Consider the following 25,997-nt stretch of genomic DNA (forward strand, 5'->3'; position numbering starts at 1 on the left):
AGAGGAGGCGGCGCGGTGCACGCCGGGAGCTGTAGTCCGGGGCGGAGGGCACCGCGCGGGGGGCGGGGCGGCGGCCGCGCTTCCCGTGACGGCGGCGGAGCGGAAGTTGCTGGTGCCGCGTCCGCTGCGCGCTGCACGTGCTGCGCGCCCCGCGCCCCTCCCGCCGCTCTGCCCCGCCGCGGGACGAGCAGGAGCAGGACGAGGATGGCGGCGGATCTGCGCTTCCACCTGGCGGAGCCGCTGCAGCTGGTGGCGCGGCGGAACGAGAAGAGCGGCGTGGAGCTGAGCAGATTCCTGGCGAAGCAGGTGAGAAGCGGGCGGCGCGGGGCTCGGCGGCAGCCCCCGCGCGTCCGTCCTCCCTCCGTGCGGGCGCGTCTCGCAGGGGCCACTGTGGAGCGGAGGGAGCGTGCCGCCGTCTCCTCCCGGCAGCTTTGTGTGTGCCCGACCCCCCTGGCCGTCCCTGGCCCTCGGGCGGCCAGCGGGAGCTAATCCCTGCTCTCTGTCTCTCCCTCTCTCTCTGTCTCTCCCTCTCTCTCTGTCTCTCCCTCTCTCTCTCCCCCTGATGCTGTTTCTTGCCTCCCCCGCTCCTTTCAGGGATGCGCGGGTGCAGCCCATGAGGAAGATCCTCATCTCTATCCTGGGATCGTTCCTATTGCGCTTCGGCCCGCAGTTAAAATCTCCGATATCTTCCGTGTCCCCTGAGGTGACTCTGGAAGCGTGTTAGCGAGAGTTGTCATTTTGTTACCAAGCACTGAGACAGTAACTAGTCCCTACCCTGATGCTATTTTTCGTGTCTTCTTTAATTACCTTCAAGCAGCATGTGGGATAAAAACAAGCATTGATTTTCTAGGCTTTGCTTTGAGGTTTTTTTTTTTAATCACAGTCTCACAGGTTGTAGTGATGCTGGAAACATGATCCTGTAGTCACTTTCATGCTTAGGCTGCCTTAGCTCTGAAAAGCACACCTGCTTTCTAGGAGAGTTAAGGCCGATCTCCTTTCTCTCTCTGAAATGCTTGAAGACATGTAGTACCAGGATGTCAGCACATCAGATGTTGTTTTATTAATATTTTTCATGGTAGAGCTTTTGAAGCCCCTAAGATGTGTACACATTTTGGGGCTCAAAGTCTCTGTTACTCTTTGAGTGTCTTGGAGATGTCCCAGTTGTTTGAAGATGAAAAGTGTAAGGTATCATATTTTTTCAGAATATTTGCTTTCAGTCTGAGTTGCTGTCTCAGTTATGGTTGGGGAAGACTTTCATGCTGGTACTCAAGTTTCCTTGTTGGTAGACAGATGGTTCTTTCTTCTGTTGCCGCAAATCACAGGATTAAAGTAAAATTGACATGAATATATATTCCTGAGTTGAAGCTAATTGGTGGGAAGCAGTGATGAAGAGTTGCTTTTCAAGAGAGAGAAACTGCTGAGAAATAGAGGCGGGGATGGTGTGGATGCATGGTGTAGCAGACAGATGGAGCAGTGAACCAGAAGTGAGTCACTGAGATCTGAGATTGGGAAAGAAACTGTGCCCTTTCCCTTTTGGTGACTGGTTGGAGATGTGCTTCAGGTTTAAAAGTCTTGCTAGGTGGAAATTGTTAAAGAGTGATTGTATAGAGGGAGCCTGGAACAGCACAATACTTAACAATGACACATCCTTTTGAAAACTGAATTGCTGTTTCCAGGCTTGAAAGCTACAGCTCTAGGATTATTTTAAGCTTGTCTTGCCAGTAAACAAACTTCGTCTCTAAACGTCATACCTGATTTCTTACAAGCTGCTTTGTATCTAACCTAGGAAGCATGCATTCTGGAAATCTAGAGCTCTCTTTGCTGTACAGCTTCGTTATGTCTTTCTGGCAACTTATTCTTCAGTGTTCCATAAAGGAATGAAACTTGCCCACAACTGCTAAATAAGGAGCAGTGTTTTAAGGTTCATAGTGTGGCACAGTTCATGTGGTCATGGAAGGTTTTGTTCTCTGTGCTTGGGTATGTAATAGAATTAGAGCCCTTTCTGTAAAGTATTTTTATATACCATGAACTCTGCAAAGATACCACAAATTTCGGTGCTCTTAATGAGGAAGGTGGGATGAAAAGCTCTCTGGACCTGTTTCCCACCTTCACATTTTTGAATAATTTAAGCAAACTGTAGAAACAATGGGTCTCCACAAAGTGGAATGTGCTTTTGGCTCTGAGTTACCAAAGGTGTGCCAGAAAGTCTTCCTGCGTAGAATTCCAAATGTGAATTTTGTGCAAATGTATGTATTTTGGTTCCCTGTGATCATGTAATTTCAGTAGAGAAGTTAATTACTGTGAAGGTTAAAACACTATTAGGAATGGAACTTTAATGCAAAAATACCCTTTCTTGTTTCTGTCCTTTGCATCTACCACTGTGCTTATATGGAAAGATATATATCAAAAAACCTAACCCCTTTGGATATTTCTTCTCTTTAGTCTATGCAACCATCCTAAGTGGACAGGAGATCTTGAGCACACCATTCTTGATTTTCCTTTTTAATGTCTTGGTGGTTTAGCTTGGCATCCTTCATTTTGCATTTCATTTTTCTATGTAGCAGTGAAAGTTGTCTTAATAATAATTCCAAGCTTTTCTTTAGAGTCCTTCAGGCTTAGCATTTGATGTTGAAAAATGCCTTTATTCCTTTATATTAATAAGTGTAGGAAAAATGAGGTAACCTAGTGGTCTTAAATTCACACAGCTACCCATTGTCTGCCAGAAAAATGTCTTGATGCTCTGGCAACTAAGGCAGAGGTTTTTTCATACTGAAATATGGCTTCAACATTTTATTTGAAAGATTAGTTAGACTTTGCATCATGTAGCATTAGAAATAAGGGAAGGTATGTTGCACTTTGGCTTCCATCTTGGGCTGTATTGTCATCTCCTTCTGCTAGTTTTTGAAGTGCTGTGATTTTTGGGACACTGTGTGTTAATGATACAAAGTCAACCAGAAACTTCTTGCTTTCATCCTCTCTTGTGAGGGAGAGATCTGTCTGACTCTGTCAGAGATGTGTTGAAGGAGGTTTAGGAAGTTCCAGCTTGTGCTCCCTGTGAGACTGCTTATCACCCCTGCTTTTTTTTTTTTTTTTTTTTTTCCCTTGAACGGCATAGGTTATAGGAAGAGTGCAGGCTCGTGTTTTGGTTTATTTTGCTGAACTGAACAACTGCCAAAAAGAGTGGTGCTGTTCTGTTTTCTTTTAGCCTCTTCCCAAGGCCAAGCCACGCATTTGTGTTGCTTCTCTTATCTTGAGCCCAGTAAGCCTGCTGATTTGGAAAATACATTCAACTTTCCCACCCAGTGTAGGACTTCATAAGAAAGATTAGTTTGGATCATCTTGCTGAATTGATTGCTGCACAGTCATACAGTGGTAGAGCTGTTGTGTGGTGGAACAGAGACAACAACATGAGTTCCTGTGTTGGAGAGGAAGAAAGATTTCCCATGTGTGGCCCTTATGCCCTCCTACTCTTTAGAAGTATCCCACTGTTAAATCTGTGTCTGGTGTAACCTGTGAGTCATGAGCAGAAGTGTGGTTTTCATGTGGGACCACATTGCTCCTTGCTGTGATCCATTAGTTTATGAATTTAGGGTTTGGATTAAGCTGGGTATTATTAAAGATTTCTGTACCTTGTGTGCACTGAGCAAATGTACTGTGTGGGTTGGGAAGGAGATGCTCATCCTGCTGCTAGAGCAGCACCTGGGATCATGTCTGACTCCAGGTCTCAATCCTAGCTGTATCTGCTTCGTGTGTCTCATTAATAATAGAGACAGTGTGTGTATGTGCTCTGTGTTTGGAGGCACAGTCTTTTGTGATGCTTTCTTAAAGCAGCTGCTTGGAACCACATGTGCAGATTTACTATCCCAGGCTTGAACACTTTCAGATCAGCTGTCTATTGCTATTGGTTGAGAAAGCTGGTGTTTCACAAAGCCATGTTTGGTTAAAAAATCCCCTCTGACAGTATTCTGCTTTTCCATAAAATTTTTAATTTAGACTCTGAAATCAGATAGACAGTCTCTTTGTAGAATGAGAATGTTGCCACTGTGATTTCTGAACAGCTTTATATATCCTAAGGGTACTGCACACAATGATTAAAAACCTGCTTTCTCTCACAAAATTGCTAATGGCATGAATTTGTTGTACCATAGACATGTAAATACAGAATTTACTGAATCAGTCACATTATTTACTGTTTTATTGTTAATTGGCTTTATTCAGATATTCAGAGCTCTGGTTAGTAAATTAAGCACCCTGTTGTGCCTTGTTTGGGTAGCCAAAGATGTAATTGATATCAAAACTGGAGGTACTTTTTATTTTTTCCAGTGGAGTTTATTTCTGGTTCTTTTGAGCCATTCTGCCTTTGAACAACTTACCAGTCATTTTGCCACTCAAAATCTGCTTCCCTGTAATGAACAGGGCCTCACTCCATTTTAAAAATTATTTTTTGTGCTGCTGTGATAGATGAGAGGAAGATAAACTTATGTCTTCTAAAAGCAATCAAAAGGCCTGTAAGAAACTGCTTGCAATTAATGTGATGGGTTTGATCTTTGTAGTGTATATACCTCAGTTTCCCTGGCTTTTTATGCTGTATGGGGGTGAATGTCTATTCAAATTCAGGAGACCGAGGAACAGGTTTGCATGCGTTCTAGGAGGGTGTGGACGGTGGTAGAGCCTTAGGAGGTCATCCTTTCAGAGGACCACTGCACTCTTGTAACGATGAAACCATCCCATCTGTGAGACCAGGAACAAGTTTTACCCGAGTAACAAAAGCCTAGGAGAAGCAGAAATTGGCTGCATGTGGTGCTGAAGCAAAAAAGTACCTGAATTACAGAATACTTCTGGCTAAGGGTTCACTCAATAAGGGAGGGAAGCGTGGAGCATCCGAGTTAAGAGCAAAACCACTATAGTGCAAATTCATAATCCTGATTTCCAAAATTACTTATGCTGCATTATATGTTAAGCATCATGGAAATGGAGAGATGCTTGGCTAGTAACATAACCTCAAAGACCAGAGAAATTTATGGGTAAGACACAAGAAATGGGTTGTTACAAAGTTAAGAGGGTTGGGGGGACTAGGTGGGGGAGATGTGAGGGTAAGGTGTGTTGGTTTGGTTTTTTTCTTTCTTCTAACAGATGCGAATATGTTTTCCTTGTATTTTAAAGCACTGAATGACCATTTTTGTGTAACAGCATAAAAAGAAAAAGATTTTCAACTTCAAAATTGCAGATACGAGCTGCTTCTTGTTAAGAGCATTGCTCGCTATAATCCCTGTCAGAGCTATGAAAATAAGGCTGTGATCATGACTGATCAAATGCTTCTTTTTTGTAAAGAGAGAGTGACCATGAAGCAACATAAATTTAAGAACTCAAATTCTTAAATGTTTTGTGGCTCTCATGAAACCAAGCTGTTAAGGTCAATGGAAATTCTAAGCAGAAAGATGTATTAGTTGTTATAACATTTTCCTAATCTTTTTCTTTAAAAAAAAATACTGTAAATTGTTTGCTTTATCTTTCAGTTGTAAAGTATGATTTAGGATTTTGGGACTACTTTGTAATTCCTATTTAGTGTGTCATTCTGCATCTTACTCTTTCTCTTTTTTTTTAAGGAATTTTTTTTTAATACAGAGAACTGTGTCAATTGAGTACTTGCTTTGGGATTTTGGACTCCCTTCTGGTTTTGAACTATTTGTTCCTGTAAAATTCACTCTGACTTCTGCATGAATAGTTCTGAAGTTGAAGGTCAAAATCATTTTCCATTTAACCTGTTCTTACTTCCCATTCCTTTAGGTTTGGACTCAGCAGGATCGCCAGTGCATCCTCAATACTTTAGCACAGTTATTGCTGGATAAAGAATGTACTGTATTGATCGGCCGTCAAGTTCGGCCCATCCTGCTGGATTTGTTGGAAAGAAATGCAGAAGCTATTAAAGCTGGTGGCCAGATCAACCATGATCGGCATGAAAGGCTGTGTGTAGCAATGAGCAAGCTGGTTGCTGACCACCCTGATGTTTTGCCGTGAGTAATGAGATGTCAGTGTTTGAACGTAGGAAGTGTTAGAACCCCCAGAGACAAGGGTAACTCAGGTTCTTGTTAATAGATCCCTTGGGGCGGATTAGAGAGGAGTACACATACCGACTGATGTTTTTATATATATGCATGTGCTGTTTATTTTAGAACAATTTGGTTGCAATGGAAAGGAGATAAGTAGCTGTTTTGGTTATTATCTGTAGAAATACAGCAATATATAAGCATAAAAAATGTCGCAGTTTCAGTGGCCATTGGTCCAAGCAATGGTCGAAGTGTTGATCCATCGGGGGATGGAGGAAGCCCATGAAACATAAAATTTGTTGGGTTGATAAACGCTCAGGTTCAGGTGGGAATGCCCAGGTACCCACCCCAGCAGGGCAGAGTTGTACACTGTGTTGCAACACTGTGGATCATGCCCAGTTCTCTGGTGGAAGTTCCTAAAAGTGAGTCTGGGGGTACTTCGGGGCTCTTTGATTTATGACTCCTCCTAAGACATGACAGCTGCCTCGAATGTAGGTCAGCCAGTTATGCCCCATCAGAAGGGATGAAAACCTTCAGGCCCATGTGAATGTCCTGGTACTTTCCCCGAGGGGAGTTTTTGCACCTGAGCCAGTTGTGTAAGGGAGAACATTGTAATGATAAAAAGCATTATCCCACTTTGCAGGATTTGCTTTTTATCGGCCTCTTCCAGACATAGCCCAAACCACAGCTTGTAGCCCCCGGCGGTGGATGCTCACCCCCTCTGCCCCTGGGCTGTGACCTTGCACATCCTCAGCAAAGCACTGCTGCTTTTGCAAATGTACAATTGTTTGAGACATTAACCATTAGCATTGCAGTTAACATTTCATCCAGGCAGTATGTGCTTGTTAATGTTCCCTGGTGAAGAGAGGTGATGTCAAGATTTGAATAGTCTCCCACAATAACAGATGTGTTTTGAATGGAAAGAATTATTTAGTAAATACAAGTCTCAAACACAGTTTATTTTAGTTGAATTGTGTTGTAAGATACAATGTGGCTTTCATCTGTGATGTACAGGAAAGCAAAACAGCTGCCATGAAAATAGTTCACAACCAAAATCTCTTGAGTTTAATATTAGACCTCTAGGCCACTAGAATATAAAGGTACATAAGTAGGAATCAGTCTTTCTTTTTCAGTAAACAAGAACAATCAAAGAGTTTTCACCAAAGGCAGTACTGTTTCCCCTTGTTAATTAAGTAATGATTTCTAATAAGCTTAAGTGTCTGTTGTCAGCTGATTGCTGAAGTGGTTGTCTTTCCCACGAGTGAATAAAGTTAATTATAGGCCTTAGTTCTTAGTACTGTCAGTTACTGTCCTAGGACCTGTGCCCTGACATTTTTGTTAGTGTCTGGTTTTCCTTCTTCTGACTTACATGTCTGTGTTCCATCTCTTTCTCTCTCTCTCTTCTAAAGATTTGCTTTAAGATACTTTAAAACTACGTCACCAGTTTTCCAGAGGCTTTTCCTGGAGAGCTCAGATGCAAACACAGTCCGATATGGGCGCAGACGAATGAAGTTACGAGACCTCATGGAGGCAGCCTACAGATTTTTACAAAAGGAGCAGTCAGTGTTCCGGGAGCTATGGGACTGGAGTGTGTGTGTTCCACTCCTAAGGAGTCATGACACTTTAGTCCGTTGGTAAGTTACATCTATTCACTGAAGAAGATTTGGAGGTTTTATCTGTGTCTTGAGTTGTAATCAGCAGTGTTCACATGCCATAGAAAGCATCTTCAAATAATACCAGAAATCCCTACCAATGGTGTCTGTACTTGTACTTCTTAACTGACCTTTTGAAATCTATAGTGATCTATCACAAAGTGAATTTTAGGCTAGTAGTGTTTAAACTATGGTCTAGAGAATCTTTCCAAATAACTTCAGTTTGCCCAAGTTGGTTCTTTTTTCAATTGTTTGTATATAGATTTCTCAGGGGCTGTAAAACTTGGCTTATTTAAGCTGCACTTTGTATTGGCCTTGTTACAGGCTTCGTGTGGGAATTTGGTCCAATGTTTGATGTTAGGCCTGTGCCTGCAGGGCTTCAACCTGATCACATGCTCTACCTTATTTATGTCAGTGGTAGTATTGACAGTGCCTTTTATTTTTAAAAAGATCTCTAATAGTGTTCACTTTTTAAAACATAAATTCAGAATTGTGTTAGTAACACATATTTTAAGTAAGGTGTATAATTTAGGAAGGGCAGAACCAAGAGTGTTTTCAAATCATTTATGAAGCTCTTCAAAATTACAGGCTTAGTCTCAGAAAAAGAGAGATGACTTGTAATTCATTGACTAGATAGATTTGTTTTACCTGGTGTTCAGCCAATAGTCTTAAGTCAGTGAATGAGCTGACTTTCAAACTTTTGTCCTGAAACAATCTTCTTCTCCCCACTCTTCCTTCCCCCCCACCACGCTCATAGAACAAAACTTTGTTCTTGGAAATTAAAACCAGTGTTATAATAAATGAAAACTGGTTTATGATTTATATTAAATATTCCTTTGTTGCAAGACAGCTTTATGTAGTCATGACTTGGGAGTTGTTGGCTTTTTTAGGCACTCAGAATTGATTTCATTGCATTAGGTTTACTTTAGAAATAGCATGAAATGCAAGTTTGGAAGGAAAATGGTAGGAGAAAAAAAACTGGGCAAAGATGACCTCAATTCCTTGTCTCATATGTTAACTTTCATTTACTTGGGAAAGTGCATTCCGTTATTATATTTCTGCTGATAATTCAGTTCTTCAGAGAAATGTTAGCTAATTGGTGTATAAATTAAAACTGCCATGACAGAATTGCTTTTCTCAGTTCTGAGATATTTGTCTAATCTGAAAGGATGTTAAGCATAGTGCTAAAATAATTTCTATGAATAAAGTTTTCTGCACGTTTTTCCAAACTTAATGTTTTGGTATGCAATTGACAGTTGTCAAACTACATTTCTTAAGACTGTTTTGACATATTTTATTCTAAATACAATTTTTAGGTATACTTCAAACTGTCTTGCTCTGGTTACATGCATGAATGATGAGCATAAATTATCTTTCCTGAAGAAAATATTCAATCCTGAGGAGCTGATACATTTCAGACTAAAGTAAGAACTTTTAAAATCATGAACACTATTTGTTTTTCTTGATGGCTTTCAGCTGAGTTAATAAACATGGCTTTCACAGGTTGCTAGAAGAATCTCAGCTGCAGAATGTGGAAAAAGCCCTAGTTTTGGCTAATCCAGACTCCTCGTTTTGGCAAAAGGAGAAGGAACCGCACTATACACAAGGACACGTTGTGTCGGGCGACCTCTCTGCACATGTAGTAGCTGTCTGTGGCATTGTGCTGCCTAGACTACAGCATGTTTCTGAAGAGCAGGTATGTAATCTGCGGATAAATCAGTACATTTTGGTTTAGGAATTTCTAAGCCCAGTGAACTGACTTTATTTCCTGATTAGATGGCATTGAGATACTATGGGTAATGTGTGTATCTTTCTCAGTGTGTGCTGTAAACTACTGTTGCATAATACAGACACCACAAAGAAGCTCTGCAGTGGAGTGAAGCAGTGAAGGAACAATAGTGCTGTTCACTTTACCTTCATGTAGCAGTTTGTAGAAACATATTACAAAAGAATATTCAGCCTTACATAGTAACTCCAATCTCAGGGTAATAATCCATAGCTGACTAAAGCCAGGATCTAGGACAGATGCTTTTACCTGCATGACATAGGTTTTTTTGTGCTATATAGGCATCTTATATGCAGCCTTTCTCCAAACATATGCTCAGTTCTTCTATGAAAAAAAAAAAGGCTGCTACTTAAACTTTTCTTGAAGGCAGAGAAAGGGGAAAGGAAGTGAACAAGAATTTACTGTCACCACTTGAGAAAGTGTAATGCAGACTATTGTGCCTTACAGTTTTGGGAAACCCATCGAAGGCTAAATGTATTTAAACAAACAGTATTTAACCTTTTTTCTTTTTAATTGCTGTTCAACTTAAGCTCTCCAGATCCCTCTTTGTAGCTACAGCCAGTATTCCTGACTGTTTTTCTCCTTTAGGTAGCAGTTTTAGCTCTTAGCTGAGTTTTTTGTTTAATTTTGTAACAGTGATCTACAACACGACAAAGAAATGAATGAAGACTACTAGTGTCTAGAATTGTTTGAGTAGCAGAAGCAAGGAAAGAGGATTTTTCCTCCAGATTCCTCTTCCCCCCCCGTTTTTCTCCCCACTTCTGTTTTTGAATTCACTGTTTTCTAGCCTTTTGGGATTTTTTTTTATGGGATTGAGAGTGGTTTGAAATTCGCTGTAGGAGAGGAAACTGTAGAGCTGTTTAAGAAGATTCTTGCTCCCATGGCAGTGTCACAGCTGTTGCAACTGTGCTGAAGCCAGGCCATGCAGTAAACTGGATTACTGAAAGAATACTCATTATCTATGAGGGAGGAGAGAACTTCCCTGAAAGGAATGCTTTTATTTTTTTAATAGCCACAGGTATTTCACTGATCTGGTCTACAGTGTAGTTCCAGTTACAATAGGGAGGTTCCAGTGACAGCTTAGGAGGTCTGATGAAGATGTAGGAGCAAACTGTGAGGGGAAGCAGGTTCTCTTGTTTCCAGAGAAGTACATCAAGCTATATCTGAAAAAAGGTCAGACTTAAATACAAGACACTCATCTTAATGCTGTGATTTCTTTCCACTGAGCCTTTTGGCACAAAGCACTATTTTTTGTGCCATATATTGATATGACTGTAAGAGTCTGAATATTTGGAGACTATCTGTAGCATTGATTAATTGCCATTCAATAAACTGCATTCATTTAATTTTGAATAAAATGAAAATGTTATTGAATATACCTTTTTTTTTCATTCACTGAGTTTAATAATCTTGTACTTTGGCCTCTACAGAAAGAAGTAAATACTCATATTCATTCATTTAATATTCATATTTGCATCATTTGAATGCAACTGCTGTTTGATTTGTTCTGTGATTTGGACCCATTCTGATGACTGAATTTCACTTACATTGCAAATTGTATTTGATTGACATGAGTTATGACTGAATAGTTACTATGCCTGTACTGACAACTTGGTGTGAATTCCCCTTAGGATCAAATTGTATGTATACTTTTCATTAAGTGTTTCACCTATAATAGGTTTTGGATTAAATCTATTTTAATACCTGTCAATAAATACAACTTTAGATTCCCTTATTTTATTTGATATGCAGATCTGCAGGCCAAAATTTTTCTTGTTGTTAGATTCACTTTCCTAATTGTTCTATGTTGTACAACTGTAAGAAAAGCAAATTCAGTGTAGTAACCCAAATTTTATGTTTGAACAGGAAAATAACACCAACAGTTTTGTTTTGGTTGAATCTGCCTTCACAAATCTTCAAAACCTTGCTATTGCTGTAGCGTACCAGACTCCTGTTTTATTAGAAGGACCAATAGGATGTGGCAAAACCTCTTTAATTGAATATTTAGCAGCTGTTACGGGAAGAGCAAAACCTCCTCATATTTTGAAAGTTCAGCTTGGAGATCAAACTGATAGTAAGGTAACTGATGGATTTGTTTTATGTTTGGATCATGAGACATAACTTTTACTTAAAGCATGGACTTAATTTTCTAATAATATAATGTTTTCACTCAAGGACCCTACACTGCTCAACTCATTAGTACTGGTCTTACTATTGATGAGAATGAATAAATAAACAAACAAGAAAAATAGCAGTTATTTTCCAGTAGGTTTTAAATTCTTTGCATAATTGTGCTGAACCTGTGTCATCCAAATTATATTTTATCAGGGCTTTGTTTTTATGGGGAAGAGCTCTATTGATTTTTTTTTTTAAATATAAAAAAATTTGACTGGTATTGGAAAAAGCAGGATTCTGGTGCCAAACGTTGTATGAACACTTTTATTTCAGTTTAAGTGAGCTAATGTCTGTTTAATCTGATGCCTTTTTTTTGTGATAAATGTGAGATAAAGTCAGATACTGGGATGTTGAGGTGACTTGCAGTTACATATTAATGATTAAGCTCTATCTGTAGGTAATTTCATGTACTTCTTGTTTTGCATATAGAATTTTGGAGCTTGAGTTGATTTATGTTGTTTGGCACGATTTTTTTTTAGTTTTCAAGGGTGGTTAGTATCCACAAGAAGTTATTAGAAGGTTTTTATTAGCATGCATGAGCACCTTGTTTGCTTGCATGGAACACCTGGTTTCACCATCTCACAACTGTTTTGTCTCATATACAAGACTAAGAAAATCATATTTAAGAAAAAGTGATGAAGTTCAAGGTATAAAATATGTAGTAGTAAAATCATAAACTCAATTTTTTAAGCAATGCTTAAATATTGAAGTGTCAATTTGAGAGAAAAGCAAAGCTTTGACTGGATTTTACCTTTGAATAACTTGCTTTATAGTTCCTTTTACTACCTTAGTCACAGACTTTTCAAAAGCATGAAATAAAGTTCAGTGTGACCCTAGACCCCAGTCTTCTGTGTTACTTTAGGTCCCTTGTAAATTAGGGTGGCACAGCTCCTAAATCCACTTCCAATTACCTGGTTTGTTTTAATTATTGTGATTCAGTTAAATTGCCACTGGAAGTGGGGGGAAACCTTTCTTCTTAATTAGAAAAAGTGCAATGCTGGGCAGAGATTGCCAGACAGATCGTTTAGTGAGGTGGAGGCTGAATGTCACTTATGTCCCAACTTTGGTCCTATTTGCCCTCCTTTTCTCTGGGGATGTGGTGCCCGGGTCTCTGATGTGCCAATGGTTTCTGTCACAGACGCTGCTGGGCATGTATCGATGCACAGATGTACCAGGGGAGTTTGTGTGGCAGCCTGGGACCTTGACTCAAGCTGTGACCAAAGGTCACTGGATACTTCTGGAGGATATTGATTATGCTCCTCTGGATGTGGTATGTACCTTTATGTTTGTTTTAAAGTACTGGTCTTTATGCCCGTGGTGACAGTTTTGGGAGTCTAATCACCAGGGTTTTGTAGCAGCACGCTGAAAATGCTGCTGCTTTAGAAGGGCTTGGAAAGAATTCATCTGTCTTTGTTCGCATATTTGCACACGTCATTAGTTTTTGTCTTTGTTACAGGGTAGTCATGACTCTGCCACTAATGCCAAATTTCACTCTGAAGACTGAAATCGACACTGATAATGAGCTGATAATGTGTCTATTTAATAATGTTTTGGTGTTTGAAACCAAATGTGGTCCTGAACACCGCAGAATATTGTCAATGTATGAGGCTGGTGCTGTTAATAAGATTTTCTTTTTGGTGTTTTGTTGTGTGGGGCTTTTTTTTCCTTCCACATCTTTTCCTACACATTTCTTACACATTAAAAATGTGCTGTTGCACTAAGCATTATAAGGTCTAAGATTTCCTGGTTTTTGGCTCCAGAACAACTAGTTAGTCAGTCATCCTTGCCTCTTGAAGTAATGGCTACTGAAAACAAGTCATTTGCAAGAATGGTGTGATAGAGGTGCTTTGCTGCGTAGGCTTGCTGGACATTCTGCTGGTGGTTTCCTTTCATATCTGTTCCATAAAGCATCCTTTGTGTGACTGAATAACCTGTCAGTTTGTTTATTAGGTTCCAGGCTTCTGATATTAGAAATAGAAAATAAGAAAGCAAATGAATACTGCTTGTATGTACTGACAGTTCGCTGCTAGGGGGTCATGCACTTGTTTGCTTCTGTGGACTCAACTCATTGCACTCATGATAAGCATACCCTGAACAGTATCCTGCATTCATCAAATCCCTTTCTTCAGGTCCTCCCTGCAGGCATCCTGTCTGCTCCATATCAGAGGATCTCTGTGAGCCTCCCTCTGTGCTGAGTGGTCGGTGTGGTCATACCTCCCTTCTTTCTTCCACGACCATTACTGTCCTTCTCTGGGGAAGGGTAGATTTTTTAAATAGACCCCAGGCTCTCCTGGGGTAGCAGTGTATACACTGGAAAAGGTTGATGTTTGAGAATGACATCTTTGAGATACAAGTCATCTTTCTTTGGGCAGATAAAGAAAATAAAGCTTCTGGTGTGGAAATGTCTAATAAGTCATTTGATAATTTAAAAATAAATAGTTTTGGTTTGGACTTGCAGTGTAAAGGCTGTTATTCCATTCTCTTATCATTAAATTTGAATACAGGAGAAAAAAGGGTAAGTAAACATTACACCTATGACTTCCACTGCTGATTAAAATTGCTGGGGACCCTGCAATTCCTGTTAGCATCACTTGGAAGTGCAATCTATGGGAATGGCAGTTGCTGGCAACGGAATGGTGCTCTGTGGCATTGCTCCAGCATCTCAAGTGTGAAATGAGTGTGGATGGTTGTGCTGTCTGTTAGTGCCATCAAAAAAAATTTTTTTTTTTCTTTCCAGATCTCTGTGCTGATTCCTCTTTTGGAGAAAAGAGAGTTACTGATTCCTGGTCGTGGTGACTGTTTAAAAGTAGCACCAGGATTCCAATTTTTTGCAACCAGAAGGTAGGTTTGTGAATTTAAATGAGATTGAGAGCATGGGTATCCTATTTTTAAGTCCAAGGTACTTTTAAGTGCAAGATACTTGTGTAGGAGTATTTTAGCAATTTCCAATTAACAAGCAATAGAAGCTGTTTTCAAATCTTTTATAGTTTATTTCAAAGCCTTTAACATATTTTCCTGCTTTTGTCTTTCTTCTGTAAATTAGTTCTTTTCTTCTGATCTATTTTTTCTGGAATTGAGTCTTTTGTATTCAACTCTTCTGGTTGCCTCATTTCCTAATAGTTTTTATTTCTGAATGCATGGTTGTAATGGTTTAACCTCAGTCAGCAACTAAGCACCGTACAGGCGCTCGCTCACTCCCCTGCAGCAGGATGGGGGAGAGAGCTGGAAGAGTAAAAGTGGGAAAAATCTTGGGTTGAGATAGAGTTTAGGTAAAGCAAAAGGTTTCCACACAAACAGAGACAAACACCGTCTCTCTGAGCATCCTCACCCTTCCTTCTTCCCACAGCTTTATATGCTAAGCATGATCCCATCTGATATGGAATATCCTTGTGGTCAGTTGGGATCAGCTGTCCTGGCTGTGTCCCTTCCCAGCTGCTTGTGTACCCTCTATGCTGGGGCAGGGTGAGAAGCAGAAAAGGCTTTGAATCTGTGGAAGCCCTGCTCAGGAGTAACTAAGACATCCCTGGATTATCGGCACTGTTTTGGTCACAAATGCAAAACACAGCCCCATACCAGCTATTATGAAGAAATTTAACTATCCCAGCCAAAGCTAGCACATCAGTGAACAGTTTGTATAGCAGCAAATTATAGTCTTCATTGGGCTAGTTAGAGTAGTTTCCCTAAATCTGTTGAGTTTACAGCTGGGAAATGGTATTTAACAATTGAAACCAAACACAATACAACAAAGAAGAAAAAGAGCAACAAAAACCCACCAGAAAACAAAAGTCAAACCACAACCCCAAATCTAATATTTTACATGTGCAAGGCTACTTCCACAGTGGGTAAAAAACCACATGGCTGAATAGTTATTGCTGCAGTAAAAGAACAAAGGGAATGAAATGTATGATGGCAAGAGCTGAGTCTGGAGGATGAGGAAGAATAATCATAAACCAATGTGGAGGGGACAAGCTAGAGATGCTTTTCCTGCATCTCTGCAGTAAGAGCACAGATCCTTTAAGATATTTCACAGGCCACTTCCGTCAGGTTTCTCTCTTTACAAAGGGTTCTATATGTTGCTTCTGATAGACAGCCGACAGTAAGTTAAGTCTTTCAGAAAAAGAATCTCTGTGGAGATTTTGCATTATAGGAAGAAAAACACTGTATAATAGGCAATTCAGAAAGTGTGGTTAGGCAGGGTAGGGTACATCACAGTACAGTGACAGTGTCATTTATGCCTGCTGCATTATGCTGTAGCAGCTCTATGTAACATGTTCTTTGATGCACAGAAATGCACTGAAAATGCTGAATTCTTCAGCCACACTCAACATGCTGCATTTCTTCATGTTGTTTTGATTTAGGATATTCAGCTGTGGTGGAGGTTGGTACAGGCAGCAAAGCAGCCATGCTGCTCTTCTGGACAAATACTGGACCAAAATACATCTGGATAACATGAGCAAAGGAGAACTCAAGGAGGTATGGGGTGTGTTGCTCCATTGTGGCGTGTGAATAATTGTTTCAACCTAGGGTAATAAATGTTTTTCAGTAGTTAATTGAATCCTTATTTTTATCTTCAAGTTCCAAAATAGACCCTTACAATTTCAGCTTTGTGCTGCCAATTTTGAGGTAAACAGGCAGTTTGTCAGGAAAATTTGAAGTGAATTGAACAAAGATTCCTGGAACTTGCCTTGACAGACACAACTCCGCTTTGTGTGGGTCTAAGAATCAAGTTACTTTGCCACTTATTAGCCCACAGAAACTTGAAAGCAGAGAGAAATAGCAAAAAAGAAAATTGAGCTTACTCTAATTATAAGCTTTGAGTTGAAAAATAGTTGGTCAGTTATCAATTAAAAATAATTGCTTCTATTAACATCTTTCTTTTGTTAGCATCTCTGGGAAGTGTTTGCTTTGTGTAGCTCTTAAGAAGATTAAAGCAGCTTAAGGCTCATATGAAAATAGAATTCTCTGGTGATTCTCCGTGTGATACAGAGCTCAAAACAGGATCTGGTCTTACAAGACCCTCAGTTAAGAGAAAAGGTAGTGAATAGTGTCTAGCAGAAGAGTTGAGGAGACAGTTCCGAGTTTTCTAGAATGAAGAAGATAGTTTTTTCAGTAGAATTTATTCACTCATTTGGACTCATTCAGCAGCCAGCACTAGGTCACTAGGTGGCCTTAAATCTCTGTGTGTTTTTTTTTCCTTTCTTGTCATTTGTCAGCTAATTGTTAGGAATGGGGCAAGAACAATTATCAAAACCTTATGAAGAAACAAAACTTGAGGGCTAGATATGTTGCTTACCACTAGGTTCTCTTTATTATTTTTCTGCAACTTTGAAGCTTAAGTCACAAAAATGTATAGATTAAGCACTAAGATTCAGTAGTAGTGATAGAAGAGACAATGTTCGAGAACACTGACCTGCTTGCCTTAAAAACAGATTCATGTTCTTCTTGTTAATCTTAAAAGTCAGTCTGGCAGGTTAGGACCAGTTTTCCTGGCCTGTGTCTGTGAAAAGTAATTTTGGGAAGCAATATTTTGGTTGGCAACTTTAGTGGAGATAACTGAGGTGAAAGGAAACTACAGAAGGAGATTATCCCTTAAAGTGCCTTTGTCAGCACAGTGAAAAGACAATTTGAACACTCAAATGAATTTAGTCATAAAAAGAAGGGTGGGAGATAAGGACTTCTGTAATCAGCTGTGAAGTTGTGTGGTCATGATTTGGCTTCAGATAGGATTGAATGTACTTTCCGTTCTTCCTGTAGGTATTTGTATTTGTGTGAATGTATTAAATGAATTGGAGTAGAGTTGAGTTGGCAAAGTTCATTTTTGGCATCAAAATCAGTATCATAGTAGTCGTAATAACTTCTGTTTTCTTCAGATCAGAGACTGCAAGGGAGCAGTTTCATGTAGCTTGCTGGCTAAAGTATCTGTTGAAGCATCTCCTGGTAAAAACCGGGGTTGGTTTCTTTCCAGTGCAGGTGGGATTTTTGTTTTGTTGTTTCGTTTCATTTTTTTCTTTTTTGTTTCTTCTTTCAGGTCCTCCAAAGGAGATACCCCAGCCTTGCTCTTGTGACAGATCACTTGCTAGACATTTTCATGGACCTTGCAGGAGACAAGTATCAGTCACCAGAAAGCTGTGCTGCTGGCTCCAGTCATACATCAGAAGCAACATCAGAATCTAGATCAGAACATAAGAAACCAAATCTGGAAGGACGAGAACTATCTCTAAGGTTGTCTTTTCTTACATGTTTATTGGAAGTCAGCTAGCTACAGAGATAGAAGGGTTTATTTTTGTTATTTTTCTTAATTTTTTAAAAATAATTGTAAAAGCTTGAATAATTAAATGGGAATTTTGCAAAAACTGGGAAAATACATTTTTTGTTTTAAAATAATGATCAATATATCATTTAAAGAAACTCATCCTGGATTATTTAAACTTCCTATTTGCTGTACTTCCTTTTTGGTGGATGTGGGGGAACGTGTAGGTTTTGTCATATGCAGTGCTTAGTTGGTATCAGGCCATATGAATTTATTCTTAATTATTGTTAACACGAGATATCAGTACTAAGTAAAAACTGGAAGGTGCTGTATAATGTTCTCTCAGTAGCTAGAAGATAATGTTTTCAGCAACTGAGTATATTATCTAAATTGTTTCATACTGAACATTCTCAGCATTATAACTTAAGGCGACTGAAAATAACTGTATCTGTAATGTACTGTTAATTTCAGAAATTCTGTGATGAAATGTAGCTTGATGCTGAATTATTTCTTCCTCTCCTACCAAATGTCAGTTCTACTCATCTGGAATTTCTGTAACCAGTAGTGCTTTGTGAATTAGTTAGTAAATACTAGGTGTGGGTAGTACCTAATATTTTTGTGGAACATAAGAACATTGTTTTTTTCTAGAACAAAGTTTCCTTTTCTTGCCTTTTGGAAGATCTTGTTGTTGATAAGGAATCTGTATCTTGAAAAAATGAGGGGTTTATACTTTCCTGGATTCTTTAACACCTTTCAGTTTCATAGCTGCATTATGATTTAGTAGAGTATGTATTACCTGCTTATAAGCAACATTGGTCTTTGTGCTCAGCTACTCCTCAGAGTTATCAACCTCTTAGTGTCTTCCCATGTACAATTTTCACAACAACTACACGTGCAGCTGTCAGAAGATGGTGTCATGGCCTAAGCTGAACATGAAAGAAGGTGATGTGTATTTTGGCATGTTTGTACCAAATCTTTTTGGTTTTTCTTTTTAGAGACCTGCTGAATTGGTGCAGCAGGATTGCTTACAACTTTGACAGTAACTCTTCAACCACAGCAGTGAATATTTTTCAGGAGGTGCGGTAAGACTTGATCTAGAAATTGATTACCCAAATTCTAGCATTGTCTCACAAAATACTCTCTTTGGGAATGTGAGATGGGAATTTTTTGGGGTTTGTTTGAAGCAATTGGACTGTGGTTGGAATGTTTGTGATATCTCTAATCAGAAGCTCTTGTTGCTACTAGGAAAGTTGTTTGCAGTAAGGTGATGAAAGACTTTACTGCTGTCATACAAACAGCATGGTGCATATAATTTTAACTGATACAAGCTGGGATTGCATATGACTGAGACCTTTCTTTGTCTTCTAACATGGGGCTGTGTTTCTACTTTCCTGTTGATCAGTCTACAGTCTAGGTTGGGAATTTTTTGGGTGTGCATCAGTCAGAGGCAATTTTGAGATGTTGCTTCCTTCTCCATTTTGGTCCATTCATCTAAAAAAAGCTTTTGTGACTGGGCATTGAAAAGTTTTTGCTTTTGGTAGAAACCCACTACATTACAGAGTTTAGAAGTCCTTGTTACATCTTTTTGAACTCTGTTGTTTGACTTGATCTGAGGACAGTGAAATAGTCTTATTTGCAATGGTTGGATTGGATTTGGGTTCGTTTCGATTAAGATGGTGCTTGTCAGATAAAATCATACAAAACTAGTGTTCAACAAGTTGGTTTTCTCCTTGACAGGCACTGGACTGTTTCACAGCCATGTTGTCCAACCAAGGGAGCAGACAGAAAATGGCAAAAGTTATTGGAAGTTACCTAAACATTTCAAAAAAAAAGGTATGTTGAGCTATAATTAACATAATCTTTATTGGTAGTATTCTGTATTATACAGCTTGCAATTATTCTGTAACATGTTATGCTATTTTTTATTTAAAATTATGCCCACCTCTCTGTCCCAAACAGATTTTTTGCACTCTGTTCCATCCCAGGATCTGTTTTTCTCCTATTTTATATTCAGCTGCTTTTTTTTTTTTTTTTTTAATCTGAGGGTTCCAGGGAACCTGTTTTAGAGCAAATGGCCTCATGATGCAAAAGGATTGCACAGCTGCCTAAGCATATGATATCACTAGATGCACAGGGTAGTAAAGAATGTGGTTTTTTCTTAGGTGGTTTACAGTGCATGTTAATCATTTAAACAGAGAGATCAGAGGGAAACATGATCTTTACTGCTACTTGTTCTGTACTCACTGATTACAAAATAAGCTGCCTCTCTGGAGCTCTATAAATGACAGAATTAAACTAAATCATTTCTTTGTCAACTATTTCTGACTGTAGAAGTCTGCAAATCAAATTCCTTCCTGTAAGCTGACAGATGGATCCCTGAAACTTCTGTGGGTTTTTTTCTTTGTCCTTCTTCGCATTATTTCATTACAGGAGTGTATTATTCCCTGCAAGTGGCAAAACACCCTTCTTTACACAAAGGGTTTTTTTTAAGGGAGGTTGTTTGTTTATTGTTAAAATAACAGTTCAAGTTTATGTAGTTGAACTACCATGGAAGTAGGTGAAGTAGAAATAGAGTGGCAAAGACTATTATGAAGTTATTAAACTGAAATTTGCTTGTACAGATAAAAACACTTCTGACGTCCTTCACTGTTTTAGGTGATGTGTATTCAAAACCTGAAAAATCTAGAATTTTACCATTAAAAATTAGCTTGCTGCAAAGTAATGCTGGTAGCATAGTGTGGGTGTTCTTAGTGTAATGTAAGCAGCATTAGTATTGGCAATGTTGATGCTTTTTTCACAGGTGGAGTTCTTCTGTGAGCTCTATAAACCAGAAATTTCAATAAGGGAACAAGAAGTCTCTGTTGGAAGAGTGCATCTTGTGAAGAAGCAGAACCAGGCTCTCACTGTACAGAGGTAAAATATCCTGTAGTTTCCATGTGAATTGAAATGTTTTGTGGTGGAGTAGAATAGACTGCAAGTCACAGGGTTAAGGAAAATGTGAATTGGGTATTCTCATTCTAATGAAAGGAATGTGAGAGTTCTTTCCCTTTCGATCTTAGTTTTACCTTGTGTATCTTTAAGAGTTGTCTGCATTGTGCTTCTGGCAGATAAAGCCATAGAGATTTTCAGCTTCTTTGAACTAGAGTGTCTTCAAAGCAGTGTGGAGCCACAGCAGTTATAAAATGATTTTGATGGATCTGCCTTTGTAAAGGGAGATTTTTGTAGTATGTGTTGCTAACTCCATTGGCCAGGAAGTTGGAAACCCTGAATTTTTAGGTTGTATATTGAGAAAAGTAAGTATCTTAGAAGGATATCTTAGAACTATTTCTTTTCAGACCTATATTAAAAAAAAAAATCCTAAATCAAACCACTCCTCTAAAAAATGGTGAAGGTAAAATTGGAATGAGCTCCTTGCTAAATCTTAGTTTTGAGTAACTTGCTATGTTTTTTCAGGGCAAAACATACCTTTGCTGCCACACGGCCATCTGCAGTATTGATTGAACAGCTTGCAGTGTGTGTTGTCAAAGGAGAGCCTGTGCTTTTGGTTGGTGAAACAGGAACTGGCAAAACTTCAACAGTTCAGTACCTAGCTCACATTACAGGTAAATAATGAGTGAAAATTGTAACTTACATGAAGATAATTGAAAAAACAACAAATGAACAAACCACAAGTTGATGGCACTTTCTATTTCTGTTTCCAGGACAACGTTTGAGGGTTGTCAACATGAACCAACAAAGTGACACAGCAGATCTCTTAGGGGGGTGAGTCACTGACCACTGTTCTGTCTGTTCTGTGTAACAAATGGGCAGTATCTGTTTAATAGTAGGATGTATGTCTTAAGAAACATGTTTGCATGCAGGAACCCTCTTGTCCTTGCTGCAGAACAGAGCAATTTCACTGAATTGTGTGCAGAGCCGTGTGTGATTGCGTCATTCAGAAACACAGCCCAATGTCTTTAAAAATGGCTAAGTTGTTCAATAGAAATCTGATGTAATATTCACTGGACATATTGTTTGGTAGTATTACAAATATTTTGCTTGTCAGGGTGTTCCTGTCTTTACAAAATCGCCTCATGAGGTACATTTAAATATGTGCAATTTTACATGGTTTGTTAGTTGAGTAAAAAACTTCGGAAACAAGGCTTCATCCATGCAGCATATTGTTGTTACAAGTAACTGGTTTTGGGGTTGTTTTCTTTTTTAAGTTCAAAGATAACTCTGTCTCACATGAGGAATTACTGTTTTGCTTCTCTTCAGTTACAAGCCTGTGGATAACAAGCTGATCTGGCTCCCTCTGCGAGAGTCTTTTGAAGAACTCTTCTCTCAGACATTCTCTAGGAAGAAAAATCAAACATTCTTGGGACACATTCAGACTTGCTACAGGCAGAAACGTTGGCATGATCTGCTAAAACTAATGCAACATATTCATAAATCTGCTATTAATAAAGAAGTAAAAGAAAATGCATCTGGTAAGACTTCAGATGGATCAAACACACATTAGTGCTGAACCACTGCAGAGGGTAGATAAATACTGGTGACTTCTGTTCTTTTAATTTGGGTTTGTTTGAGGTTTAGGGGGTTTTCCCTCCCCCTATATTACATCTTTTTTTCTGGTTTTGAGAAATGCAATGTCAACATTGCAACAAGACATTCAGAACTCTGTTAGAATAGTGATTGGGTTGTGTTTTGTTTTGTTTTTCCTTTTTCTAACTCATCTCTGCTGTTAGCTATGCCTGACAGTGCGGAGGTTGACTTGTCTGCCCTATGGTACCCTTGACATCTGGTCTCCACTCAGCACTTGTTTGCTGTGCTGGTGAGCAGTCCTGGTTGGTTGTGTGTCAATCTTCTATGTGAATGCATTCATACTGTCAGTCCTGGAACCTGCTTATATCTCACAAATATGTCCGATTTAAAATACAAAGCAAAGCAACAACAAAAAAACCAAGCCCGAAGTAATAACTGGTTTAGGGTAGTAATAATTTTAAGAGCTTGCTTTTGCCTTGGTTCCTCTGGCAGTGATGGTGACTTGCCTAGTGTTTTATTTTGTTTCTATGGGGTTTAGTTTCCAAATAGGTTTTTCCTTGTTTTATACTTCACAACCCATTTTGGGGCTGGGGCAGCGTTGATACTTTGTCTTGTACGGAGTTGTTTCTGGTTCTAGACCAGCAGAATAAGTGAAGTTGTAGCTTTCATTCAGTTTGGGTTAAGTAAAATTAATTATGAACTTTATCTCCACTCTTCTTTTAAGTGATATTAAATGAAATGCCCACAAATGTAAAAAAAAAAAAAAAAATAGGGTTTAAAGACTAGTTAATCCAAGAATTGACAATGCTAAAATAAAGACAAGCTGAAATCTGTAACTTGCAAAGTTTCTTGAGGAATTTTGATGCTGTATGTAGCTCAGTTAGTGATTTTTAGCAAGTAACTGAAATCAGTGCTATAGTAAGTAATGTTGTAACTGATAAGCGTCAGTGTGTTTATTGATACTGAAGTGTTCATTGTTAATCTGTTCTGTCATAAGGGTTGTAAATTTGGATTTATTTTTTTGACATGTCTTTCTCTCTCTGGAAATCAGAGTGGTAACAGTCATGCTGGAACAAAGTGCAGTATAAGTGTTTGTTCCTCATCTAGGAATGAATAGCAAATTATCTGAACATTATCCATATATGGGTACAGTTAAATTTAAAAAACAAAAAACCACACACACAAAAACCAAAACAAGATTAAATTATTTTTTTAATTTGTGGTGTGTCACCTGCAGGACTCGAATGTTTTTGTTGCTCAAGCTTGCTTTTGCCTCTGTGCTGGAAACAACTTGATTAAAGTGCTGTTGTCAGACATTTTTTTTGTGATATTGTTTGGATGGTCCAAACTTAAATTTGTTTTGCTTGCAGGCTTGCCACTGAAGGAAAAGTGGGAGGCATTTGGTCTTAAACTGAATCACGCTCATCAACAGATGAAAATGACAGAAAATGCTCTTCTCTTTGCATTTGTTGAGGTATTTAGGGATTTGCATTTTGGTGCTAGGAGGAATAAGGAGAAGTATTTAAAAGACTTTGCAATCAGTATTATATAAATGGCTTCCTGGCAAGAACCTTGCTGTGAAGTAAAATGTGTTCCATGATAACTCATGAAACAAAGTGTGCAGCTTCAAGGAGGCAATGTTTAGATGGGGAGTGGGAGAATGTTTTGTGGTAGCACATTAAATCAGTGCTGTATAATAGGAATTAGGACTGGTATGATAAAAGAGTATGTTGTACCATCTTTTCAACTGTATCAGATTAGAAAAAACTTCTTGACCAGTCTTCAGTAGCTCATGCTTCTGTCTAGGGATTCCTGTGAAAGATTTAATATTAAGGATTGATTATTTATCTAAAAGTGATTTTTCAAAACATTTCCAACCCATAATATGTTTTAATGACATTAAGTGTGATTAGGAGAAATTGTGAGGTATATGCATGCTTGTTCCTTGTCACCCTGTTAGTCTGAATATATGCGCTCAAATTTCATGTAAAGTGTGTAAAATGTTGACCAGTCCTCTATAAAAAATGTATGTATGAATAGTTGGAGAACCTTTGACTTAAATATAGTCATGTTTAATTAATATAGTCATCATTTTAATTAATAAGGTACAGATTCCATAGGAGCATAATATTGCTTGTGTCTTTGGATTAACTGTCTTTATTCTATGTGGTGTCAGTGGTAGGTATCACCAACAGACAGCACTGCACAAATAAGAGATCTTAAATCTTACATTAACCAGTCAAACTGGTGTCTGATGTAATGGTGTGATAACTGCCTGACTTCTGTGACTGGCAAAATAATTGCTGTTATTGAGAGAGAGCAGTAAAACTGCTATTGCTGTAAAAGGTTTGGAACTGCCATTTGTCTAATCAAGGCACAGAGTGCACACCAAGTATTTCCAGTATCTGAATGCTTCAGTTGATATATCATTGCTGGCAACATGATTAAGGAATTTGTCTTATTTTTAGGGTACTCTAGCACAAGCAGTAAAAAAAGGAGAGTGGATTTTATTGGATGAAATTAACTTGGCTGCAGCAGAGACTTTGGAGTGCCTGAGTGGTTTATTGGAAGGATCATCGGGATCACTGGTGTTACTAGACAGAGGAGACACAGGTACTATTTCTATGCTTTCTTTTCTGTATCTTGGTATCCAGCTGACTTCCCTATCCTGTGTAGCTCAAAATAAATTGAGCTCATTTACCATTAAAATGAATGTGTGCAAAAGAGTGATGTGCTTTTTGTAGGCTTTATAGTTCTTTGCAAGAAGTCCAAAACACTGGTGTGTTCTCAACAGCACTTCAGGGGCTGCTGTGTAGGAAGTTAACTCCTTTTACAGATGTAAAGGTAAAAAAATGCAGTTGCTGAATGCTGCTCTCAAGAGCTACAGACAGAGGCAAGTGTTGTGTGAGCATCCTAGGCTGGATTTTCTTCCTGGCCAAGGGAAGCACTGGCTATTGTTCTGAAAGAGACAAAAAGAGTTGCAAGTTTAGGGCTTACATAATTTTTGAAACATTTTGAACTAAATTTGTGCTGGTTTGGCCAAATTTAGAAATATATCCTCTGAGAGAAGGCACAACCACCCCTCTCCCACCGGGTTTGGGGAAAATAAATTTTCCTCAAAGGGAAGTGAAAGAGATAAAAACTATTTATTTACCAAACACACAGGGAAAGGATAGTAATGCTAAATAATGAAATCTCTTGCTGTGAGAAAAAACAGAAGAAAGTGTTCGAGTCCTCCCTTTGGTCTCCTCGGAGCTGGGGCTTGGCCCAGGGCCAGGCCCTCTGTGCCTGATGAAAAGTCCTCCTGATGTGCTCGAATGTTGAGGCAATCCAGTGGAAAAGGGGAAAATCTGAAATTCCAGGGAAAGGGAAAATTCAACTCACAGTCTCTCTCCAGAGAAAAAGAAGCTGAACAACTGGCCAAAAAACTGACCCGGGAGCAGCAAGCCGGGTGCTTCCTTGTTCCCCCGCTGCAACTGGGAAAAAAAAATTGCTATCTGTGTGTGACCTTGAACAAGCTGCAAACTGCTTTGAAAAAGTTTTGCTCAGTTTTTCCTTCCTCC

At 38.9% G+C, this 25,997-nt stretch overlaps 1 protein-coding gene across 1 annotated transcript in view; it reads left to right on the top strand.

The window, feature by feature from the left end:
• Nucleotides 1-204: 204 nt before the first annotated feature.
• MDN1 (midasin AAA ATPase 1) overlaps nucleotides 205-25,997 on the top strand; it is a gene marked incomplete at its 5' end in the record, with an annotated part of 93,899 nt that continues 68,106 nt past the window's right edge. Inside the window, 18 exons of the mRNA XM_082302889.1 lie at nucleotides 205-306; nucleotides 5,788-6,014; nucleotides 7,457-7,681; nucleotides 9,016-9,123; nucleotides 9,203-9,395; nucleotides 11,352-11,564; nucleotides 12,799-12,930; nucleotides 14,398-14,501; nucleotides 16,019-16,133; nucleotides 17,689-17,882; nucleotides 18,906-18,987; nucleotides 19,648-19,743; nucleotides 20,711-20,823; nucleotides 21,364-21,512; nucleotides 21,612-21,672; nucleotides 22,168-22,379; nucleotides 23,805-23,908; nucleotides 24,903-25,047. Coding sequence (XP_082159015.1) covers nucleotides 205-306; nucleotides 5,788-6,014; nucleotides 7,457-7,681; nucleotides 9,016-9,123; nucleotides 9,203-9,395; nucleotides 11,352-11,564; nucleotides 12,799-12,930; nucleotides 14,398-14,501; nucleotides 16,019-16,133; nucleotides 17,689-17,882; nucleotides 18,906-18,987; nucleotides 19,648-19,743; nucleotides 20,711-20,823; nucleotides 21,364-21,512; nucleotides 21,612-21,672; nucleotides 22,168-22,379; nucleotides 23,805-23,908; nucleotides 24,903-25,047 — 2,575 coding nt within the window. The remainder of the gene's footprint in view (nucleotides 307-5,787; nucleotides 6,015-7,456; nucleotides 7,682-9,015; nucleotides 9,124-9,202; nucleotides 9,396-11,351; nucleotides 11,565-12,798; nucleotides 12,931-14,397; nucleotides 14,502-16,018; nucleotides 16,134-17,688; nucleotides 17,883-18,905; nucleotides 18,988-19,647; nucleotides 19,744-20,710; nucleotides 20,824-21,363; nucleotides 21,513-21,611; nucleotides 21,673-22,167; nucleotides 22,380-23,804; nucleotides 23,909-24,902; nucleotides 25,048-25,997) is intronic.

Source organism: Coloeus monedula (genome assembly GCF_965178545.1).
Source record: "Coloeus monedula genome assembly, chromosome: 2".
NCBI classification, from domain to species: domain Eukaryota; kingdom Metazoa; phylum Chordata; class Aves; order Passeriformes; family Corvidae; genus Coloeus; species Coloeus monedula.